General features: G+C 48.8%; 2 protein-coding genes across 3 annotated transcripts; both read right to left on the reverse strand.

Annotated features, from left to right (window-relative positions):
• Positions 1-11167: 11167 nt before the first annotated feature.
• On the reverse strand, positions 11168-13380 carry LOC140604002 (ral guanine nucleotide dissociation stimulator-like). The gene is made up of 5 exons (XM_072774857.1): positions 13135-13380; positions 12636-12710; positions 12057-12089; positions 11582-11703; positions 11168-11392 (listed from the first exon to the last, which is right to left on the reverse strand). The coding sequence occupies exons 1-5, from the start codon at positions 13168-13170 to the stop codon at positions 11314-11316; spliced, it is 345 nt and encodes a 114-aa protein (XP_072630958.1). The 5' UTR covers positions 13171-13380; the 3' UTR covers positions 11168-11313.
• LOC140604001 (ral guanine nucleotide dissociation stimulator-like) lies at positions 12945-21345 on the reverse strand. Of its 2 annotated transcripts, none has more exons than XM_072774856.1 (9): positions 21165-21345; positions 20571-20678; positions 16953-17137; positions 16422-16615; positions 15988-16274; positions 14996-15211; positions 14536-14639; positions 13444-14035; positions 12945-13206 (listed from the first exon to the last, which is right to left on the reverse strand). In XM_072774856.1, the coding sequence occupies exons 1-8, from the start codon at positions 21300-21302 to the stop codon at positions 13942-13944; spliced, it is 1326 nt and encodes a 441-aa protein (XP_072630957.1). In that variant the 5' UTR covers positions 21303-21345; the 3' UTR covers positions 12945-13206; positions 13444-13941. The 2 variants fall into 2 exon arrangements, with proteins under 2 accessions (XP_072630957.1, XP_072630956.1); XM_072774855.1 differs by having other exon boundaries at positions 13437-14035.
• Between the last annotated feature and the right edge of the window lie 734 nt (positions 21346-22079).

The following is a 22079-nucleotide window of genomic DNA, read 5'->3' on the forward strand; positions in this document are numbered from 1 at the left end:
AGTCCCACATCGGGCTCCCTGCATGGAGCCTGCTGCTCCCTCTGCCTGTGTCTCTGCCTCTCTCTGTGTGTCTCTCATGAATAAATAAACAAACTCTAAAATCAAATCAAATCAAATCAAATCAAATCAGAAAGTCAATCTCACATGTTTTTCACAACAACCCCAGACTGGAAGTTACTGGTAGGCTAGTTTCTACAAATGAAAGGACTATGCACATTGACATTTGGGCCCAGTATCAGGGGCCAGAGATCTTCCACAGATTTTGTCAACTTAGGAAAGAACAATTCTTTATGATTTACTACACTCTGTTTGTTCAGGATGCTGAAGAGTAACTGATAGTGGTAGGCATGTTTGGAATGAATATGAAAATTTGTATTTCAGTAATCTCAAGAGAATATGTTTTCCATCAAGGTCTCTAGAATTTTGGAATTCCCTGCCACGTCTGGTTGTGTCAGAAAACCGAGTAGGTTAAATTTAAATGCCTGTGGTGAGGCCCATATGTTGTATTATGCTTTTGCCAGGTTGACGTAAGAAGCTCAGCAAAAGCAAGGGAGTCCCTTCCATTATTAATGATTCTCTAGGCCCTTCGCCACATCCTGTGAGCCATAAAAATAAATAAATGAAATATTCATTAAAACTTTTAAGCTATCGATATTGTATAAATGAAGATGAATGACATGGTATGCATGGACTCTCATTAAACCCAGTTACCACGTTAAAATTTTCCAAGAAAAATGGGTAGTTTTTGAAATCCTTCAGAGGATAAATTATTTTGTGTAAGTCTCTATATGCCTTCAGTTTGGCTAGATGCAAAAATCCACAGATATCAGAATGATCATTTTTATGTATTAAAAATATCCATAAGGTAAACAAGGGAATTATACTCCATTTTACTATTTCTAGTAAATTTGCATTTATAAGCTTCTAGACACAAACTAGTAAGTCTCTAATTTAGATTTTAACAGCATCCTGTTGGCATTGGATACACAAGGTAACTGACTGTTGAGCAAGAATTTTTATTCTAAGTCTCCATCAGGAGCTGGCACTCTTTTTCTGTAAAATGAGATAGTAAATATTTTAGGTTTCACAAGTCATGTATGGTCCCAATAACATACTTTTTAAATTTCTTTTACAACTTTATAAAACTTTATAAAAATATAAGAATTATTTTTACTTTATAAAAATATAAGAATTATTTTTACTTCAAAACACACCAAGGATAATATTTGGTTCACAGGTTTAAACAGTTTGCTGATCCTTGGTCTTCCTCAGAAAATCAGGCCTAAGGTCATAAAGAAAACCAAACAGAAAATCACGACAACATTTAGACTTCGAGGGAGAAGATAGGGAGAACTTCTAGAACAGGAAAATGTGACAGGAGGTGAAAGTTAGGGCAGGAAAAGTCCTCCTACTAAAACTGAAACATGAGAACAGTGAAGGACCAACATGAGAACCGAGAAGGACCATGCTGAATCCCTGACCTGCTGGCCTCTCAACACCTGTTCCTCTTGACTAGCAAAGTTGGCCTCTAAGTAGGTCTTGAGCAGACCCTGCAAGTGGTGATCTGATGGTTTCTCTGAAAAAAGGCATCTCCAATTCGCATTTCCCTGATGATGAGTGATGGTGAGCATCTTTTCATGTATTTGTTGGCCATCTGTATATATTATTTAGAAGAATGTCTCATCAGGGCCTCTGCCCACTTTTAATCAGATTTTTTTGGTTTTGAGTTGTATTAGTTTTTAATATATTTTAGGATATGGACCCCTTGTCAGATATGTCATTGCAAATATCTTCTCCCATGTAATAAGTTGCCTTTTTGCTCTGTTGAGAATTTCCTTCACTATGTGAAAGCTTTTTTTTTTTGAAGTAGTCCCAATAGTCAACAATACAAAAAAAAAAAAATGCATTCCAACCTAAAAATGACAACTTTGATTTTCAAAGGCAGCCCACCGTATGACATCTAGAAGTTGTTTACTACTTAACTGATTAAAAAAATAAATATAGTGGAAACTGAGTCAAGAGGATCAATAAATTTGTATTTTTAACAGGTTATTTGGATTTATAAAGTATCACATAGGTTTTTTTTTTTGGTGCTAATTTTAAATACAGTTTTATTTAAGACATTGCATTTTCCACTTAACAATACAGTGCTTATAAAGTGCAAGTATCACATAGTTTTTATGAAATGATTACTAAATATGTTGGGACTCATAGTGACTGGCAGTTTAGTAACGAAACACCATTTTCTTTCCATGAGGATTCATAGTTATTAATTACTCATGATTTTGATATTAATTCTTCAGCTTTTGGACTAATAGCAGTTCAAATCATAAACTTTTTTGACTCTTTCTTTTAAAATCAGAGTAAATATGTGATAAAAAAGTATCATTTAAAGGAACATTCCTCAACATCTTAAAAGACATCTAAGAAAAGCCCACAGCAAATATCATTCTCAGTGGGGAAGCACTGGGAGCCTTTCCCCTAAGATCAGGAACAAGACAGGGATGTCCACTCTCACCGCTGCTATTCAACATAGTACTGGAAGTCTTATTAGCCTCAGCAATCAGACAACAAAAAGACATTAAAGGCATTCAAATTGTCAAAGAAGAAGTCAAACCCTCCCTCTTCGCCGATGACATGATACTGTACATAGAAAACACAAAAGACTCCACCCCAAGATTGCTAGAACTCATACAGCAATTTGGCAGTGTGGCAGGATGCAAAATCAATGCCCAGAAATTAGTGACATTTCTATACACTAAGACTGAAGAAAGAGAAATTAAGGAGTCAATCCCATTTACAATTGCACCCAAAAGCATAAGATACCTAGGAATAAACCTAACCAAAGAGGTAAGGATCTATACCCTAAAAACTACAGAACACTTCTGAAAGAAATTGAGGAAGACACAAAGAGATGGAAAGATATTCCATGCTCGTGGATTGGAAGAATTGATATTGTGAAAATGTGCATGTTATCCAGGGCAATTTACACGTTTAATGCAATCCCTATCAAAATACCATGGACTTTCTTCAGAGAGTTGGAACAAATTATTTTAAGATTTGTGTGGAATCAGAAAAGACCCCAAATAGCCAGGGGAATTTTAAAAAAGAAAACACAATGCCAGATTTCAGGTTGTACTACAAAGCTGTGGTCATCAAGACAGTGTGGTACTGGCACAAAAACAGACACATAGATCAATGGAACAGAATAGAGAACCCAGAAGTGGACCCTCAACTTTATGGTCAACTAATATTTGACACAGGAGGAAAGAATATCCACTGGAAAAAAAGACAGTCTCTTCAATAAATGGTGCTGGGAAAATTGGACATCCACATGCAGAAGAATGAAACTAGACCACTCTCTTGCAGCAGACACAAAATTGAACTCAAAATGGATGAAAGATCTAAATGTGAGAAAAGATTCCATCAAAATCCTAGAGGAGAACACAGGCAACACCCTTTTTGAACTTGGCCACAGCAACTTCTTGCAAGATGCATCCACGAAGGCAAAAGAAACAAAAGCAAAAATGAACTATTGGGACTTCATCAAGATAAGAAGCTTTTGCACAGCAAAGGATACAGTCAACAATACTCAAAGACAACCTACAGAATGGGAGAAGAGATTTGCAAATGACGTATCAGATAAAGGGCTAGTTTCCAAGATCTATAAAGAACTTATTAAAGTCAACAGCAAAGAAACAAACAATCCAATCATGAAACGGGCTAAAGACATGAACAGAAATCACACAGAGAACACATAGACATGGCCAACATGCATATGAGAAAATGCTCTGCATCACTTGCCATCAGGGAAATACAAATCAAAGCCACAATGAGATCCCACCTCACACCAGTGGGAAGGGTGAAAATTAACAAGGCAGGAAACAACAAATGTTGGAGAGGATGTGGAGAAAGGGGAACCCTCTTACACCATTGGTGGGAATGTGACCTGGTGCAGCCACTCTGGAAAACTGTGTGGAGGTTCCTCAAAGAGTTAAAAATAGACCTGCCCTATGACCCAGCAATTGCACTGTTGGGGATTTACCCCAAAGATACAGATGCAATGAAACGCCGGGACACCTGCACCCCGATGTTTATAGCAGCAACGTCCACAGTAGCCAAACTGTGGTAGGAGCCTCAGTGTCCATCGAAAGATGAATGGATAAAGAAGCTGTGGTTTATGTATACAATGGAATATTCCTCAGCCATTAGAAATGACAAATACCCACCATTTGCTTCGACGTGGATGGAACTGGAGGGTATGATGCTGAGTGAAATAAGTCAGTCAGAGAAGGACAACATTATATGGTCTCATTCATTTGGGGAATATCAAAAATAGTGAAAGGAAATAAAGGGGAAAAGACAGAGAGTGAGTGGGAAATATCAGAAAGGGAGACAGAACATGAGAGACTCTTAACTCTGGGAAACAAACTAGGGATGGTGGAAAGAGAGGTGGGTGGGGGGTGGGGGTGACTGGGTGATGGGTACTGAGGGTGGCTCTTGATGGGATGAGCACTGGGTGTTATTCTATATGTTGGCAAATTGAACACCAATAAAAACAAATTTATAAAAAAATAAATAAAAATAAAAAATAAAAAAGTTCTGCTGACGATCTACATTTAACAATTTCTTTGCCATACTTTGAGGTAACAAAGCTCATACCATTCTTTAAACCTTATTTTCATTTTTGTGCTTTTTAAAAATTTATTTGAGAGAGAGTGTATTGGGGGAGAGGGACAAAGGGAGAAGGAGAGAGAATCTCAGGCAGACTCTCCATTGAGTGCAGAACAGGACATGGGGGGCTGTCCTCATGTGATCTCATGACCCTGAAATCACGACCAGAAGGAAAATCAAGAGTCTGAGGCTTAGCTGACTGAGCCACCCATGTGCCCTTTTGTGCTGTTTTTTTAACTTAGTTAAATACAATAAGGGAGAAGGCATAAATATGCAAAATCTCTGAAATATGAAACAACCCGTCCCTTTTTTCTGAGTAATGAAACCATTGTTAATACAGGAAGTTAGAAGATAAACTGCTTTTAGTAGAATATGTAGCATTATTCTAGATCCAGATTCATTTCATATGTAGAATTGAATATAAAGTGATATAGATGTCATTTCTACTCACCTTACCAGTGTCAAATATATTACAATTCTAAGTGCAGATCCTCGATTTTAAGTATTTTAATCATTAAAATCCCTCTGCACCAGGAGAAAAGAAAAAGACAAGAGAGAAATGATAAAGATGTGCAAACTTTATCCTCCCTTTTCTTAGATATGCTGCTTCAACCTTTTGGAAAAATATGGTAGCTGATTCTGTCCCATTCTCACCTTCCTCTTTTTACTCTTAGATCTCTGGATTTCTCAGCATAAAAGAGGTTCCAATGAAAATAAACACACGACACTCTGTAATAACATGCAGCCTCTCGAATTAAGTTCAACTCAGAGCGGCACAGATTCTGCATGGAGTGTGAAGGCTTCTTGCACTAGAAATATTTTAAACTATTATAGTGTCAATTTGCTTCCGACTTTTTCTTAAGCTTGACAGTGAACTCACTTTGCTAAATCGGCCCCATTGAGAATGATATTTGCTGAGGGATTTTCGTACATGGCTTTTAAGATGCTGAGGAATGTTCCCTCTATCCTCACACTCTGAAGAGTTTTCATCAGGAATGGAGGCTGTATTTTGTCACATGCTTCCTCTGCATCTATTGAGAGGATCATATGGTTCTTGTTTTTTCTCTTCCTGATATGGTCAATCACATTGACTGCTTTAGGAGTGTTGAACCAGCCTTGCATCCCGGGGATACATCCCACTTGGTCATGGTGAACAATCTTCTGAATATCCTATTGAATCCTATTGGCTAGTATCTTGTTGAGAATATTTCCATCCATGTTCATCAGGGATATTGGTCTGTAATTCTCCTTTTTGGTGAGGTTTTTGTCTGGTTTTGGAATTTAGGCGATGCTGGCCTCATAGAACGAGTTTGGAAGTACCCCGTCTCTTTCTATCATTCCGAACAGCTTTAGTAGAATAGGTATGGTTTCTTCTTTAAACGTTTGATAGAATTCCCCAGGGAAGCCATCTGGCCCTGGACTTTTGAGTCTTGGGAGGTTTTTGATGACGGCTTCAATTTCCTCCCTGGTTATTGGTCTGTTCAGGTTTTCTGTTTCTTGTGTTCCAGTTTTGGTCATTTGTGGTTTTCCAGAAATGCATCCATTTCTTCTAGATTGTCTAATTTATTGGTGTATTGCTGCTCATAATATGTTTTTAAAATAGTTGGTGTTTCCTTGGTGTTGGTGGTCATCTCTCCTTCTCATTCATGATTTTATTAATTCGTGGCTTTTCTCTCTTCTTTTTAATAAGGCTGGCTCATGGTTTATCTATGTTCTTAATTTTTTCAAAGAACCAACTCCTTGTTTTGTTGATCTGTTCCACAGGTCTTCTGGTCTCTATTTCATTAAGTTCTACACGAATCTTTTTTAACACTCTTCTTCTGCTGGGTGTACTTTCTATTTGCTTTTTTGTCTCCAGCTCCTTTCCATGCAAGGTTAGCTTTTGTACTTGAGTGCTTTCCAGTTTTTGGATGGATGCTTGCATTGCGATGTATTTGCCCCTCAGGCTGCTTTTGCTGTATCCCAAAGATTGTGACCGGTTGTATCTTCATTCTCATTGGCTTCCATGAATCTTTTTAGTTCTTCTCCAATTTCCTGCTTGAGCCTTCCATCTTTCAGCAGGATGGTCCTTAACCTCCACGTGTTTGAAATCCTTCCAAACTTCTTCTTGTGATTTAGTTCTAATTTCAAAGCATTATGGTGCCAAAATAGGCAGGGGACGATCCCAATCTTTTGGTATCGGTTCAGGCCTGATTTGTGACCCAGTATGTGGTCTATTCTGGAGACAGTTCCATGCGCAGTTGAGAAGAATGTGTATTCAGTTGAGTTTGATGTAAAGTTCTGCAAATATCTGTGAAATCCATCTAGTCCGGTCTATCATTTAAAGCTCTGGTTTCTTTGGAGATGTTGTGCTTACAAGATCTGTGGATCATAGAAAGCGCTACATTCAAGTCACCAAGTGTAAGTGTATCTTTATCTCAGTATGTCTTAACTTTGGTTACTAATTGGCTGATATACTTGGCAGCACCCACATTCGGGGCATAAATATTGATGATTGTTAGGTCTTCTTGTTGGGTCGATCCTTTAAGTATGATATAGTGTCCCTCTTCATCTCTTACTACAGTCTTGGGGTTAAACTTTAGTTTATCTGATATCAGGATGGCTACCACTGCTTACTTTTGAGGACCATTTGAATGGTACATGGTTCTTCACCCATTCATTTTCAGGCTGTAGGTGTTTGCCTCAAATGAGTCTCATGGATCCCTGAGTGGCTCAGCAGTTGGCACCTGCCTTTGGCCTAGGGCGCGATCCTGGATTCCTGGGATCGAGTCCCACGTCCGGCTCCTGGCCTGGAGCCTGCTTCTCTCTCCTCCTGTGTCTCTGCCTCTCTCTATCTCTCTCTCTGTCTATGTCCATCATCAATGAATCAATCTTAAAAAAATAAAAATGAAATGAGGTTCTTGTAGACAGCAAATGGTTGGGTCTTGCTTTTTCATCCAGTCTGAAACCCTGCACCTTTTGATGGGCTCATTAAGTCCATTCACGTTCAGAGTTAGTATTGAAAGATATGAATTTAGTGTCATCATGATACCTATGCAGTCCCTGTTTTTGTGGATTGTTTCCTTGGACCTCCTCTTTCTATTACAGAGTCCCCCTTTGTATTTCTTGCAGAGCCGGCTTGGTGGTCACATATTCTTTCAGTTCCTGCCTATCTTGGAAGCTCTTGATCTCTCCTTCTATTCTGGATGAGAGCCGTGCTGGATAGAGTAATCTCGGCTGCAGGTTCATCTCATTTAGGATCCTGAATGCATCCTGCCGGCCCTTTCTGGCCTGTCAGGTCTCTCTGGAGAGGTCTGCTGTTAATCTCTTATTTCTACCCATAAAAGTCAGAGATCTCTTGTCTCTTGCTGCTTTAAGTATCTTCTCTTTCTCCTTGGAATTTGCAAGTTTCACTATTAAATGTCGAGGTGTTGACTGGTTTTTATTCGTTCTGGGGGGGAATCTCTCCATTTCCTGGATCTGAATGCCTGTTTCCATTCCCAAGTTAGGAAAGTTCTCAGCTATGATTTGTTCAAATGCAGTGTCTGGACCTTTGTCCCTTGCGGCGCCCTCGGGAAACCCAAGGAAATGGAGATTTTTCCTTCTGAGGCTGTCATTTTTTTCCCTTCAGCGATCTTCATGATCTTTTAAATGTTTTTATCTTTTTTTCCTCAGTTTCCCTCTTTGCCTTCAACTTGTCTTCTATGTCTCTCACTCGTTCTTCTACCTCATGAACCCTCGTCTTTAGGACCTCTAGTTTGGATTGCATCTCATTTAACTGATTTCTAATTTCTGCCTGGTGAACTCTAAAATCTGCAGTCATGAAGTCTCTTGAATCCTTTACGCTTTTTTTCTAGAGACACCAGTAGCTTTATAATTGTGCTTCCCAATTGGCTTTCTGACATTGAATTGTAATCCAAATTCTGTAACTCAGTGAGAAAGAGGACTGTTCCTGAGTCTCTCTTTTGAGGTTAGTTTTTCCTTCAGTCATTTTGCTCAGTGCAGAGTAGCCAGAAACAAGTTGTAATGGGAAAAGGAGAAAAAGAGAAAAAAGAAAAGGAAACAAGAACAAGAACAGGAGGAGGAGGAGGAGGAGGAGGATGAGGAGGAGAAGACAAACAACGGAGGGGAAGCAAACAGAAAACAAAAAGCCTGGGGTAGTATCTTCTGAATCTATGTACTGTAAACCCCTCGACTTCCCCTGGACCTTTCCAGTGCTGTTTGGGCAATAACTGGCTTTTCTGCTGTCCTTCTAGGTGGTCTTCTGGTGGCAGGTCCTGCTGTGCTGTTTCTCAGGTGTGAGCACCTGGGGGAGCTGCGCAGGCCCCTGCCAGGTGCACGGCAAAGTGGGAGCTGTTCATCCTGTGAGGTCCCTGCTCATCCCAGGTACAAGGTGACCCCAGGAGGAACCACTGTGGCGGCAGCCGGCTCCCCAGCCCTGGAGTCAGCTCCCGCAGTAGCTACCTCAGCTCCCAGTCTCCAGGGGCCTGGATGCTCCGGGGCAAGGCCGTGGACTTGCACAACTTGGTTCCCCCTGGGCAGGAACATCCTCCTCTCCTGGGCCCTCTGGGCTTCGCCTGTCCCGGGTGGAGGCCGGGTCCTGGGCTGTGTCCCTAGTACCCTGGCTCCGGGACCTGCACTGCTGGAATCCGCTCTCGGGGCCCTGGGGGCCCTGCAGCCCTTTAGGCATCTCGGCAGTGGGGTGGGGGCTCCCCCTGGGGCGCAGGTGCTCTGTTAGTGCCCCCGGGAGCCTGAGGGCCTCCCCGCCCTCCTGGGATCCTGGCAAACTCATTGGAACTCATGCTCCTCCGGAGGGTGGGGGGCTCTCCTGCCCTGGGGGCCTTGCCCTGGAGCCTCAGCCTGGTTCTTCAGGGGGCCTCCCCCTTGGAGGCTTTTTTATTTCTTTACTTTTTCCCCATCTTCCTACCTTCAGAGAAACACCAACTCTTTTCACTGCGGCCTTCCAGCTACTCTCTATTTAAATCTCAGGCGGAATTCATAGGTTTTCAGGATGATGCTAAAGTTATCTAGGTAACTTGAGGGGGGTGCAGGGGACCTGGGGACCCTCTTCTTCCACCCCCTTGCCCCCTCCCCCATTCATAGTGGTAATTGATAGGAATATATTTATGCCATTTGATCCTTCAGGTCATCAGCTTGGTGGCATTGCCCTCACGGAAGCCCCTGAATGCTCCTCTCTCATTCATCATCTATCAACGATCCAGACAGCAAAGGCTCATGCGCCCCCATGACATAACCGAAGTATAAGACCTAAGGGGTCAGGCTCAGTTAGCGATTCCAGACAAGACAGTGTAAGTCTGTACACTGAGCCTGAGTGTGCAAGCTGCTGAATGTCTGGGACCACGGACATCAGAACAACAAAGACCTAAAAGTCATCCTGTCTAGCAGGGAGAGTGTGTGGGTTTCTCCAGCCGCACCATTATTCTGGAAAGGGGGAGCCAATGTCTGATCCATCAGGTCCCAGCAGGGAAGAGCGGCCACTAGGCCCTCGACCAAGAAGCCGGGGCCATCAGGGAATTGCTGCCTTCAGGAGAGCTGCCCAGGGAGGTACAGGGAGGCAGGAGATCTTAGCTCAGGAGTCAGCACAGGAGTTCATGGAACCTGGCCCAGGTGTGGCCTTCATGTACACAAATATCTCTCCCCCTCATGCACACCAAGAGGGAAAAGGACGTCAGAGATCACTGTCAAGGACCCAGGAGGATTCCAGGCTTGGTCAGGGGTGAAGTTGGAACCCGAGAGCGAGACTGAGGATGGAAGCCGTGCCTGCCCTGAGGTCATCCACTAATGATCTTCCCCTGGCCTCATGCCGTCCATGTGCAGCACAGGGTCTCTTTACGTGTGTGCCCACTTTGGTGTTGATGCAATTGCAGAGGTTGACCTAGACGACTCCACGCTCCGAATAATGGGAATGGCAAACCCGAAACCCAAGCCAAAAGAATCCACATCAGAAGAAGTGGCAAGACAAAGTCCTCCTTCCTTGAAAGTGTACAAAGGGAGCCCCTGTCCTGGGCAGGAGAGGGTCCTGGCGGGCGGTCCCCTTCAGGACCCCCAGGTCAGGGGTGTTGCTGTTCCTGGGGAAGTCCCTGCACCCTCTGAATATCAGCAGCTCTGAGGGGTGTCTCTGCTGTCTGCCCAAGTTCCTGACACTGTCCTCTGGGGAAGGGGGCCTGGGGATGCGCTTCAGGAGCTGGGAGGAGGCTGGATCCTCTACTTCTTCCCACATACAGGAGCTGGGGACTCTGTAAGATTTCTCCTTTAAAATGAGCACAAGAGGGTCGCCTGGTAGCTCAGTGTCAGGGCCTCTGCCTCTGTCTCAGATCCTGACCCTGGAGCCCTGGGTTTCAGGCCCATGACCGACCCCCCACACGGAGCCCGCCTCTGTCTGTACCTGGTCAATAAAGAAAACAATATCTGGGGGGAAAAGATAGAAAATGACTATGAGACCTTTTGATTCTCTTAGATTCCAACAGGAAGCAAAAGACCCAAACGACTCCTGGACAGTAAAGCGGCTTTAATATCACAACATTGAAATCTTCCATTTATGAGTTAAGACAATGACATATCGTCCTCCCAATAGAAGAGGCGGGAGGAAGTGGTGTCGCACAGACGGGCCCCGTCCCCTTGAGGCCCCTGCACCTCGGCTCAGGCCTGAGGGTGACTGCGACCGGCTCCTCCTGTCTGGTGGCCGGCTCGGGGCTCCAGCTGGCAGGACAGGGTGTAGCTGAGGACAGAGGGACACGTGTGAGTTGAGCAGGAGCTTCAGGTCCGGAGTCTCCCCTGGGATTTCCAAGGAGCTGGAGCCTGGAGCCCCAGCAGCAGGGCTGGAGGCCGCCCCGGGAGCCAAAGGAGAAGGATCCCTGAGGGGCCCCTGAGCAGGCCGCCCTCCCGCCCTCAGCCCTGGGGGCCTCACCTCTCCTCCTCGCTGAGCCACGTCCCAGACTGGAACCAGGCCCGGAACGGCTGCTCGGGCTCGATGCGGTACCGATCCGCGGCCACCTGGAGCAGCAGGATCTCGGTCAGGACTCGGTACTCCTGGGCCCGGAGAGAGGACGGGGGCATGAGGAGCCTGGGGGCGGCGAGGCCTTCGGGGGCTGCGCCCGGGGACAGGGGCCCGGGGCTGGTCTCTGACACGTGGCGACCCCCCATCCTGCACACTCCTCCCGTCCCAGCTGGTTCTCAGAGGGGAGCCCACCCGGCCCAGCCCTGGCCAGGTGTCCCTGATGGCCGCGCCTCTGGCCTGGCCAACTGCGGGGACTTTCCCTTTCTCAGGGAACCGTCCCCGACAATGTGACAATGAGGGGATGGAGGCCCGGCGTGGTGCTCCCGGGGACCCCTCTGACAGCCCCAGCCTCCCCCTCCATGCAGGAGCTCAGAGAGAGCCTCACCTTGTTCTTCTTCCGGTGGTTGACCTCATTGCCCTGGAAAGCAGACAAGCACAGTCCATCGGGGAGAGGCCTCGGGTGCTACTGGGTGCCGCTACCCACCCCCACTCACGCCCTAGGGCCAGGCACACAGGGGCCAGGACCCCCCGGTGACAGGCCTGCGATCCAGGCCAGGCCCCGGGTCCAGGGAAAGGAGACCTGGCGGGGAGGGAGCGGATCTGGCGTCCCAGAGCACAGGAGGGGAGGCCAAAGCCTCAGGTGGGCAGGAGATGCGAGGCTCGCTAAGGGCCCGCTCAGGCCGGGGACCCTGACGTCACTCTGCCCCCACAGGCTGAGGCCCACCCAGCCTGACCTCGGCCGCTTGGCATTCGGGCCGCAGACTCGATCTCGGGACCCGTGACCTAGGTGCAGCCTCCCTCACTCCTCCCAGACCTGGGCCCTGGACCCGCACACCCAGGGCAGCGGGGAGCCTTTCACGAGGGGAGACTTGTCAAGGACGGAGAGCTCGGGGCTCGGCTCAGGGGCCCTGTGCTCCCCCACATCAGGACTCTGGCCCCCCGTCCCAGCCCCGGGCCCACGCACCTCCAGGTACTCCTCCATGGCAGTATCCAGCATGAAGAGCTCGGTGAGGAAGGTGCCCAGGAAGGGGACGACACCCTGTATCGGGGGGGGGGGAAGGAATGAGGCCCTGCTCTCGGGTCCCCGGGGTCCCTCCCTGGGACAGGTCAGCACCCCGGCCCGCCCGCCCCAGCTCCCACGTGGTGCACACCAGGACCCTTGGGGCCTCCCCTGGGCTCCCCCCCTCACCCTCCCACAACACCAGAGTCCTCCTAAGCACGTCAAGGGCGAGCTGTAGGACATCGGGGTGTAAGTGTCCCGGGCCCTGCCCCCCACAGGCACATTGTTTCCAGCTGTATAGACCCTCCTCCGGGTCACCTCGAAAGAAGGGTTGTCGAAGCTGTGGCTACGGGAGGCAGAGCTGGAGTTGGACGGCCCCACCTGCCTTGATTTGGGGCCTTCCAGCTCTCCGGGGAGAACCCTCTCCTCTGGGCTCGAGGCCACGGATCCGGGGCTCGCTCACCTGCTGCTGCTGCCGCCTCTTCCATGCTGTCTGCATGTTGATCCCCAGGGCTCCAAGCTTAGCCGGCCGGTCCTGTAGGGCCAAGGACAAGTTCCTCAAGACCGTGATCACCTCGGGCCACTACTCCCACCAAACTTTCTTTTTTCTTTTCTTTTTATTTATATATTTATTTCTAATGCTGTTCATTTTGCCAACATATAGAATAACACCCAGTGCTCATGCCATCAGGTGCCCCCCTCAGTGCCCGTCACCCAGTCGCCCCCACACCCCGCCCACCTCCCCTTCCACCACCCATCTTTGACCTCACACCCTGGACATCGACCAGAAGCAGAGGGTAGCCGCGACGTCCTCCTTCAGCCTCCCGTGAGGGATTCCAGAACAACCTCAGCTCCAGCATTCACTCCCCGTGTGACCTGGAGCTTGCAGCCTGGCCTCCCTGAGCCTGGTTCCTCACTGGGAAAGGGGCGAATTCCAGCTCCCTCCCTCGGTCTCCCGAGGACCCAGGGTCCTATTCCTACCATCCCCGTTGGGGCCCTCATCCCATTCAAACCCCTCGCTGGGCGCAGGCCTGTCCTCTGGGCTCTCCAGTTCGGGAGAGGCCCCCATCGGGACCGGCTGGCGACAGGGAGCGCGAGGGTCCAGCTCAGGGATCCTGGTTGAGCAGCAGCTGCTTTTCCACCCCTGGTGGATTTTCACCCCAGGCTGCGTCCACGTTCATGCCAAAGGCTTCACTCGCCGAAGGAATGCTCCGGGCCAGTCCCTAATTCAGTCACGTAGGACACCGTTGCTCCCACGCCGCCTCTCTTTCTATCCCAACACCTCCCATACTACCTTGAGAAGCAGGTTCCTGCTCTGGGGATTGTCCTGGGAGCACAGTTTTTCAAATGCTTGAATCTTCTTCCTGAGGAGAGAGAAAGAAGGCAGGACGGATGTTGGAACACTAGGGTCGGGTTGAGGGCAGACCCTGTGATCTGAGACCTCGAAGGAGTTCAACTGCTGGATCAGGGTTTCCTTGGGTTCCTCTGAGCACTCAGGTCGTTGAAGGACACGGGAGGGAGCTCTTTGGAGGGTCATCCGGTGCATCCGATGCCCTATTAATTGAACAGCTCTGCTTTGGTCAGTTTTGGTTTCAATTGCGAAGAGACTCTAGTTGCTGTCATGTTCGCATCCAAAACCTTGTACCTCAGCTCAGCCCAGACTCCCCAAATGGGGACCTTTGGAGGCATGGTGGCCTCTTGGCCAGGAAGCCTGAGAAAATCCCCTGCCCGCCTGCCCACCCACATCCTGTTGTCATGGATTCCTGCCTCCTAGGAAGTCCAGGGTGACCGAGGAAGCCAGAAAGGACAGGCCTATGGGACATCTCTCATCGTTCATGGTCCTTCTGGAGCAAGGACCCCTCACCTGGAAACTTTGGCCCATGTGTTCTTCAGGCGGTGAATTGAGACACTCTGCAGAGCCGAGAGGATGGCGTGCAGGGAGGAGTAGTTCCGTAAGGTTCGGCAGGCCTGGGGAGGAAGAGCATGAGCTGTCAGGTGGCCAGCAGGAGCCCTGTGTGCTGGAGAGCTGCACTCTGCTCAGTGTCAGTCTCCTCTCCTGCATGAGGCGGATGTGCAGGGGCCTACAGAAGGGCGCATGGAGGACCCCCCGAGGAGCCCTGCTGGGGAGAGGCGGCATTTCCCTTCCCTCCAAGGAAAGAGTCATGTGGGAACTGAGCATCCCAACATCAGGCCATGCAAGGGATGGGCAGCATGTTCCCGGGAAGAAGAACTCAGAGCAGAGACTTCAACCTTGAGGAATGATCAAGGGAAGAGCAGTTGCCAGGCTCAGAAGAGCAGGTCAGCCGGGCCTCCCGTAGGCTGACCTTGGCCACCTTGATCCAGTGCTCCACCACCTCCGCCCTGTCCCGGGCCGTCATGCGTGCGTTGCCAAGGCAGGTGGTGATGACGCAGTTGGCCACGTTGTTGAACTGGGTGACGGTGGCACTGACTGTGCATGTCCGGTGCTCATATCCAGGCTCATTTCTCTTGGACCAGATGGAGCCCAGGCACTGTTGGGGCTGCACCTTCTTGAAAAGATCCTAGAGAATAGGGGGACGCTCGCTCACACAGCCATTGCACATGCAGGATTCATGTCCTACATAGGGGTCCCCTGTCAGAGCCGGGGCTCAGCCAGCACAGAAAGTGGCCTGACCCAGTTAGAGTCCCTGGACTGCCCTCCATTGCTCTTCCCTGAGGGAGCCCAGTGCAGGATGAACGAGGAGCAGGTACTGCCAGGGGGTGGTAGGGGGGCAGGAGGGCTCTGTACCCTGATCATCCCCACTAACTTCAAGTTAGAGGTGGCAGTTTAAGGGGGATCCTCAGGGGGCATCTTCCCCTCCCAGTGTTCATGCCCTGGCCCTCCTCCCCTCTCAGCAGCACATTCTCACAGAGTAGGGGACAGCCACACATTTGTCTGCCTCCCTGAACTTCGGTTTCCATTAGATGCCTAATAAGTGTGGGGTGCTCGGCCTCCAAGGCAGGTGCGTGGTGAGTCGTGGGCTCGGCCGCACACAGTGAGTTGCCCCCGCTGCCCGCCCAGGACCAGGGCCTGCCCCTTTACGTATCAGTTCTGGCTCATGTAATCGACACAGGGACTCTGGGTCAGTCCATCCCATGGTCTAGCTCCACAGTCTGCAGCTGGACAGTGAGAGCAAGGGTTTGAGGAACTGGACAGGGTGAGGTGGTTGGTAAGGGATGGAGCTGAGATCTGGACCCCGACCACACAAGTGCGCATCAGGGAAAGGCAGGACTGGGGCAGGTGACAGCAGGAAGCAAGCCTGCCCCGGCCCCCCGGCCTGGGCGCCCCGCTGCTCACCGCGTCTATGGAGGTCAACTGCTCTGCCACCAGCTTGGGAGGGAAGGCCATGAGCCCAGGCTGCTCCTCATGCCGCTGGTGCGCGGGGGTTCCCCAGTAGCAGGTGGCCTCTAGGGCTGGAGGTGGCTCCGTCTTTGTGCTTAGGGAAGGAGTGTCAGTCCCCACGAAGGCTGGTGGTGGAACTGACTGCAGTTCAGGACCCGGTACACGTGAGGAAGGCACCAGCTCTTGTTTCAGGTCTGGAGGAGCCGACGGAGGAGACGCCGGAAGGAGCCGTGGAGCTGGCACTGGGACAGGATAAGGAGAAATGTTTGTCCACAGGGCTGACTTGCCCCATGTCCTTCCAGAAACAGGGCAGAGTCCATGGCCGATAGAGAAACACGCAGCCCCTGACCCCATCCCAGATAGTCTGCCCAGCTTGCAATCCCCCTTACCCTCTGACTCTGCGTCTGCCTCCGTGAGCTGCAGAAGTTGCCGTGGCATCACGATAATGGGGGCATGGCAATACAGGGCATACAGGTTTGCCTGCACCCAGGACTCCTGTACATCGAAGCAGGCCCGGTGCAGGGACGGCCAGGTGTCCTGCAGATTGCGGTCAGGCCAGGTCCCCGAGATGGGAGAGAGGGTGCTGGGGAGAGTCAGGTGCGGAGCCGCATCAGAGCATGGCCTTTCATGCCATGTGGTACTCGCATAGCACCATTCTTTGTGTAGGGGTCCCCGAGAATGTCCTCAGCATGACTTCCAACCCCCTGTTGCTGGCCTTGCAGTAGATGACCTGGTCATCCAGAAAACCTGTCTGAGTCTGGTGTTTCTACTTCTTCTCTCTTCTCAATGGCCAAGGGCCTCCTCTACTGCATCCTCCACGCACACCGGATTTGGGGCTTAGGTTTGTGGCAGATTGGTGAGTGGTCTGCTCGCCAAAGCTTCTGTTCTTGGCCCCAGTGGTGTATGGGGTGGTCACTCACCTAGAGAATTGCTGGCCCAGGACTCGTTGGGCTGTGGTGAACACTTGGTAGAGACAAGAAAGGACTGGGTTGATGATGAGGCTTCTGTCCTGGAAGGATGGCACCAAGGACTGTAGAAAATCATCCATTCTCCCTTCTCTGAGCGTCAGCATGGTCCTGGCCTCCCTCACGGATAGGGTTGATTGCTTTTCACACCAGAGACACAAGGAGGGGCACTGTAGTCAGCCTCCAAACCGGGAACCACTGGGAAGATCAAGGTCTGGCGCCCCGCCCACAGACTCCCAACCCCTCAGAAAGTTGCACAGGACAAGGGACTCGAGTGCCCACACAGAAAAAGGTTCGAGGCTTCAAAGTACCACTGGTTTTAGAGAAGACGTGGTAAAGCATTGGCCACTTCAACACGTTCTGTTAGCCGAGCAACAACAGCATTCCTCTCAACTACTAGCTCTTACGAAGACCAGGATGCCACAGAGTCTTCAGTTACATCCCAACTGCCACGAGAACACAGAGGCCTAGACCCTCAAATGCTGTTCAAGATCATATACATCGCAGGTGAGAAGAGACCAGAGCGTGGGCTGCATGGGGTTTCCCTTAAGCGGATGTGGCTTCGGCTGTCCCTGACCTAGGAGGAAGGCTCAAGGGAAAATTCCCTTCTCCTGCAGGGCCCAAGGGTGTCAGTTTTTTCTAGAGTAGGCTCTGGGCATGCCCTGATCCTCTCTGCATGTGGATTGAACATGAATGGGGGCCTGCTCTCACTGCAGGCCTTCAATGGATGTGGTTGGTGGCCTGATTCCCCTCTGCTTGTCAGGGGAGATGGAGGAGTTGAACTCTTGGATGAGCAACTCATCCAAGAGTTCCTGGGTGGATCATTCCAAAAAGAGCCAGCTACTGGTGCCAGGAGGCATCAGAGGCCTTCCCCCTCATCTGGGGTTCCAGGTTATGGCAGGTCTAGCAACCCAAACAGTCTGTGGGGACACATAAGGTGCTCCTTGCAGGACTGCAGAGATGGCAAGAGAATGGCATTAGGTCAAAGGCCAGGGCCTTGAGAGTCTGAATGCCTGTGGCAGACGGCCCCTTTGATGGAGGACTACGAAGATCTATCAGGATACAGCTCATGAGCTGTTGGGCCTACAATGATCTGATGTGTTCTGAGAGATGACATGTTATTGAGAAACATATAGGGAGAAACTATGTAAACATTTCATATGAAAACATATAGGATGACTTCATCCCGCCCTTGCTTTTGTGTTAAATCACCCTCCTTAGTGTGATGATTTGGAAGGGCTCAGAGAAGGTCGGCAGGGACGGTGGAGCTGGCTTCTCCAAAGCATATCTGGGACTAGTAGGTGAAATAATAAAAACAGAAGACAGAAGATACTCTACATAGAAAACCCAAAAGCCTCCACCTCAAGATTGCTAGAACTCATACAGCAATTTGGTAGCGTGGCAGGGTACAAAATCAATGCCCAGAAATCAGTGGCATTTCTCTACACTACCAATGAGACTGAAGAAAGTGAACTTAAGGAGTCAATCCCATTTACAATTGCACCCAAAAGCATAAGATACCTAGGAATAAACCTAACTAAAGAGGTAAAGGATCTATACCCTAAAAACTACAGAACACATCTGAAGGAAATAGAGGAAGACACAAAGAGATGGAAAAATATTCCATGCTCATGGATTGGCAGAATTGATATTGTGAAAATGTCCATGTTACCCAGGGCAATGTACACGTTTAATGCAATCCCTATCAAAATACCGTGGCCTTTCTTCAGAGAGTTAGAACAAATTATTTTAAGGTTTGTGTGCAATCCGAAAAGACAGGGGAATCGCCAGGGGAATTTTAAAAAAGAAAACCATATCTGGGGGCATCACAATGCCAGATTTCAGGGTGTACTACAAAGCTGTGGTCATCAAGACAGTGTGGTCCTGGCACATAAACAGACACATAGATCAATGGAACAGAATAGAGAACCCAGAAGTGGACCCTGAACTTTATGGTGAACTAATATTCAATAAGGAGGAAAGACGATCCACTGGAAGAAAGACAGTCTCTTCAATAAATGGTGCTGGGAAAATTGGACATCCACATGCAGAAGAATGAAACTAGACCACTCTCTTGCAGCAGACACAAAATTGAACTCAAAATGGATGAAAGATCTAAATGTGAGACAAGATTCCATCAAAATCCTAGAGGAGAACACAGGCAACACCCTTTTTAAACTCGGCCACAGTAACTTCTTGCAAGATACATCCACGAAGGCCAAAGAAATAAAAGCAAACATGAACTATTGGGACTTCATCAAGATCAGAAGCTTTTGCACAGCAAAGGATACCGTCAACAATACTCAAAGACAACCTACAGAGTGGGAGAAGAGATTTGCAAATGACGTATCAGATAAAGGGCTAGTTTCCTAGATCTATAAAGAACTTCTTAAACTCAACAGCAAAGAAACAAACAATCCAATCATGAAGTGGGCAAAAGACATGAAGAGAAATCTCACAGAGGAAGACACAGACGTGGCCAAAACGCACATGAGAAAATGCTCTGCATCACTTGCCATCAGGGAAATACAAATCAAAGCCACAATGAGATACCACCTCGCCCCAGTGAGAATGGGGAAAATTCACAAAGCAGGAAACAACAAATGTTGGAGAGGATGTGGAGAAAAGGGAACCCTCTTACACTGTTGGTGGGAATGTGACCTGGTGCCGCCACTCTGGAAAAGTGTGTGGAGGTTCCTCAAAGAGTTAAAAACAGACCTGCCCTACGACCCTGCAATTGCAGTGTTGGGGATTTACCCCAAAGATACAGATGCAGTGAGACGCCAGGACACCTGCACCCTAATGTTCACAGCAGCAATGTCCACAATAGCCAAACTGTGGAAGGATCCTCAGTGTCCATCGAAAGATGAACGGATAAAGAAGCTGTGGTTTATGTATACAATGGAATATTCCTCAGCCATTAGAAATGACAAATACCCATCATTTGCTTCGACGTGGATGGAACTGGAGGGTATTATGCTGAGTGAAGTAAGTCAGTCGGAGAAGGACAAACAGTGTATGTTCTCATCCATTTGGGGAATATAAATAATAGTGAAAGGGAATATAAGGGAAGGGAGAAGAAATGTGTGGGAAATATCAGAAAGGGAGACAGAACATGAAGACTCCTAACTCTGTGAAAAGAACTAGGGGTGGTGGAAGGGGAGGAGGGCAGGGGGTGTGGGTGAGTGGGTGACGGTCACTGAGGGGGGCACTCGACGGGATGAGCACTGGGTGTTATTCTGTATGTTGGCAAACTGAACACCAATAAAAGCAACTTTATTATAAAAAAAAAAACAGAAGTAGAATGCAAAGATACTCATGGCTTTGGGAAAACAAAACAAAACAAAGCCCTCCACTTCCTCAAAACATGAACTATATCCTGCACCACTCCAACACAGGTGAAGAGTGTCCTCCCACATCCCACGTAGCTGGAGGCTAGGCGTAGAGGTTCAGATCTCTCTGCGGTTGGGCCTGTGGGACACTCATGTGGACACACTAGGGGAGGGCCCCAGCTTTCTCTCCTCATTCGTGTGGGGGCCATATTTCTGGGGTGAGCCCTCTTCCGTTTCTTACCTCAGAGCAGCACCGATCCCTGTTTGTCGGGAGCACCAGATCATTGTCTAGGGAGCTGGAATAGTTGAAGCCAGAGACCATCTCTTCCAAGACCTCCTGGGTGCAGCTCTGCAAATAGAGTGCCCCGTAAATACAGGGCCAAGAGACCTTAGGGTCCTCCCGCGACATCACCCCCAGGGGACACCTGCATTAGAAACCACGTTCTCCTGTTCAGGCCAGAGGGGCAGCTGTGGAGACATCTGGCAAGGAGGAAGCCAGATGAAAGAGGCTCTTGGGCTCATGACTCCCATACTGGGAGTTGAGCTTGGTCCCCAGGACTCCCCTTCTCATCTGCCTGCTATGGCCTGGGGTCTGAACATCAAAGGTGTGTCAGGCTGCCAACAGCTGGCAGCTGGTTTGTGCCCAGAAGGGCATGTTCCTCTCCTCGGTCCCCTCTACACTCGCACACACACATACACACACACACCCAGACACACTCACACATGCATAAACACACAGACACACACACAAGGAGGTGGCAGAGGTGGGAGCCCGCTCAGCTGAGATCACAGTGTGCCTGCTCTCCAGTGGCCTCCCCAGGTTGCCTTGTTGTACCTGTTGAGGTCTCCTGCCACATAAGCAGAAACGTCGGAGAAGAGGGCCGAGCTGACGTCGACAGCTACGTGAACATCTCTCACTCTGGACTCTCCAGAGCCCAGAGCAACTCAAAGTAGGACAACAGCAAGAGGACATCTTGTTCTCTCAACTGTCTCCAGTAAAGTGAGCAGTTGTGGAATGCAGGTGCCTGGTTACCAGAGTTCCAAATCAGTTGCAGGCCTGTCACCAAGGAAGTGACATCACTTTTTCAAGATACTGGGACCTGGGCCCCTTCCTCCAGTCAGCCCTATCCAGAGCCCCTTCTTGGCAGATGAATGCTTACCCCATGCCATCCCCTTAGCTTTACATCATGTGCCAAGAAATGCCATAGACACAACCCACTGAACATGCAATGAGGTCTACCTGTGAGGACACGGAGCTGTTTTCAGACCTTTATTTCTGAGTTTTCTCAGTGCTATGTCATACCTAACCTACTGGGTCTCTCAAATAGTTCACAGTTTCCCAACCTGCACTGTGGAGATCAGCCTGGAATCTCCTAGAATCTACTTCCTAGGCACATCACCAGGGGTCTATGCATGATATTTATAAGGCGTGTGGGCTGGTATCCTGTGTATCTGAAGCACAGATATACGGATGGAAGATTGACCAGAAGGGGTGGGATGAGCTATGGAGCACCACTTGAAAGTGGCCTGGGCTCCAGCAATGGAATATCACAATAGCAGGTTCCTCTGGCCTCATTTCAATGGGGACATCACAATTGGGTGGAAATGCTCCAAGAGGCAGACATGGTCATCTTCTGTAGTCCAACTGTCCAATCATTTCCTGTTATATTTAGAAGACCTGGTTCCCTCGTTTCGACCTCTGAGGGCCGCAGCCTTTACATGGCTCCCAGGAACCTGACCTGTGGCATAA

The sequence above is a fragment of the Canis lupus genome, chromosome 14 (genome assembly GCF_048164855.1).
Source record: "Canis lupus baileyi chromosome 14, mCanLup2.hap1, whole genome shotgun sequence".
NCBI lineage: Eukaryota > Metazoa > Chordata > Mammalia > Carnivora > Canidae > Canis > Canis lupus.

What these genes read in the sequence shown, in the direction of transcription:
- LOC140604002 (XM_072774857.1), bottom strand. Translation starts at nt 13,170, where the DNA reads ATGCAGACAGCATGGAAGAGGCGGCAGCAGCAGCAG. An exon ending in CCATGGAGGAGTACCTGGAG is followed by an intron (nt 12,090 to 12,635) that starts GTGCGTGGGCCC and finishes TCTGCTTTCCAG; the next exon opens with GGCAATGAGGTCAACCACCG. An exon ending in TGGCTCAGCGAGGAGGAGAG is followed by an intron (nt 11,393 to 11,581) that starts GTGAGGCCCCCA and finishes CTCTGTCCTCAG; the next exon opens with CTACACCCTGTCCTGCCAGC.
- LOC140604001 (XM_072774856.1), bottom strand. Translation starts at nt 21,302, where the DNA reads ATGTCCTCTTGCTGTTGTCCTACTTTGAGTTGCTCTGGGCTCTGGAGA. An exon ending in CTGGGCCAGCAATTCTCTAG is followed by an intron (nt 16,616 to 16,952) that starts GTGAGTGACCAC and finishes GACTCTCCCCAG; the next exon opens with CACCCTCTCTCCCATCTCGG. An exon ending in ACATGGGCCAAAGTTTCCAG is followed by an intron (nt 14,036 to 14,535) that starts GTGAGGGGTCCT and finishes CTCTCTCCTCAG; the next exon opens with GAAGAAGATTCAAGCATTTG.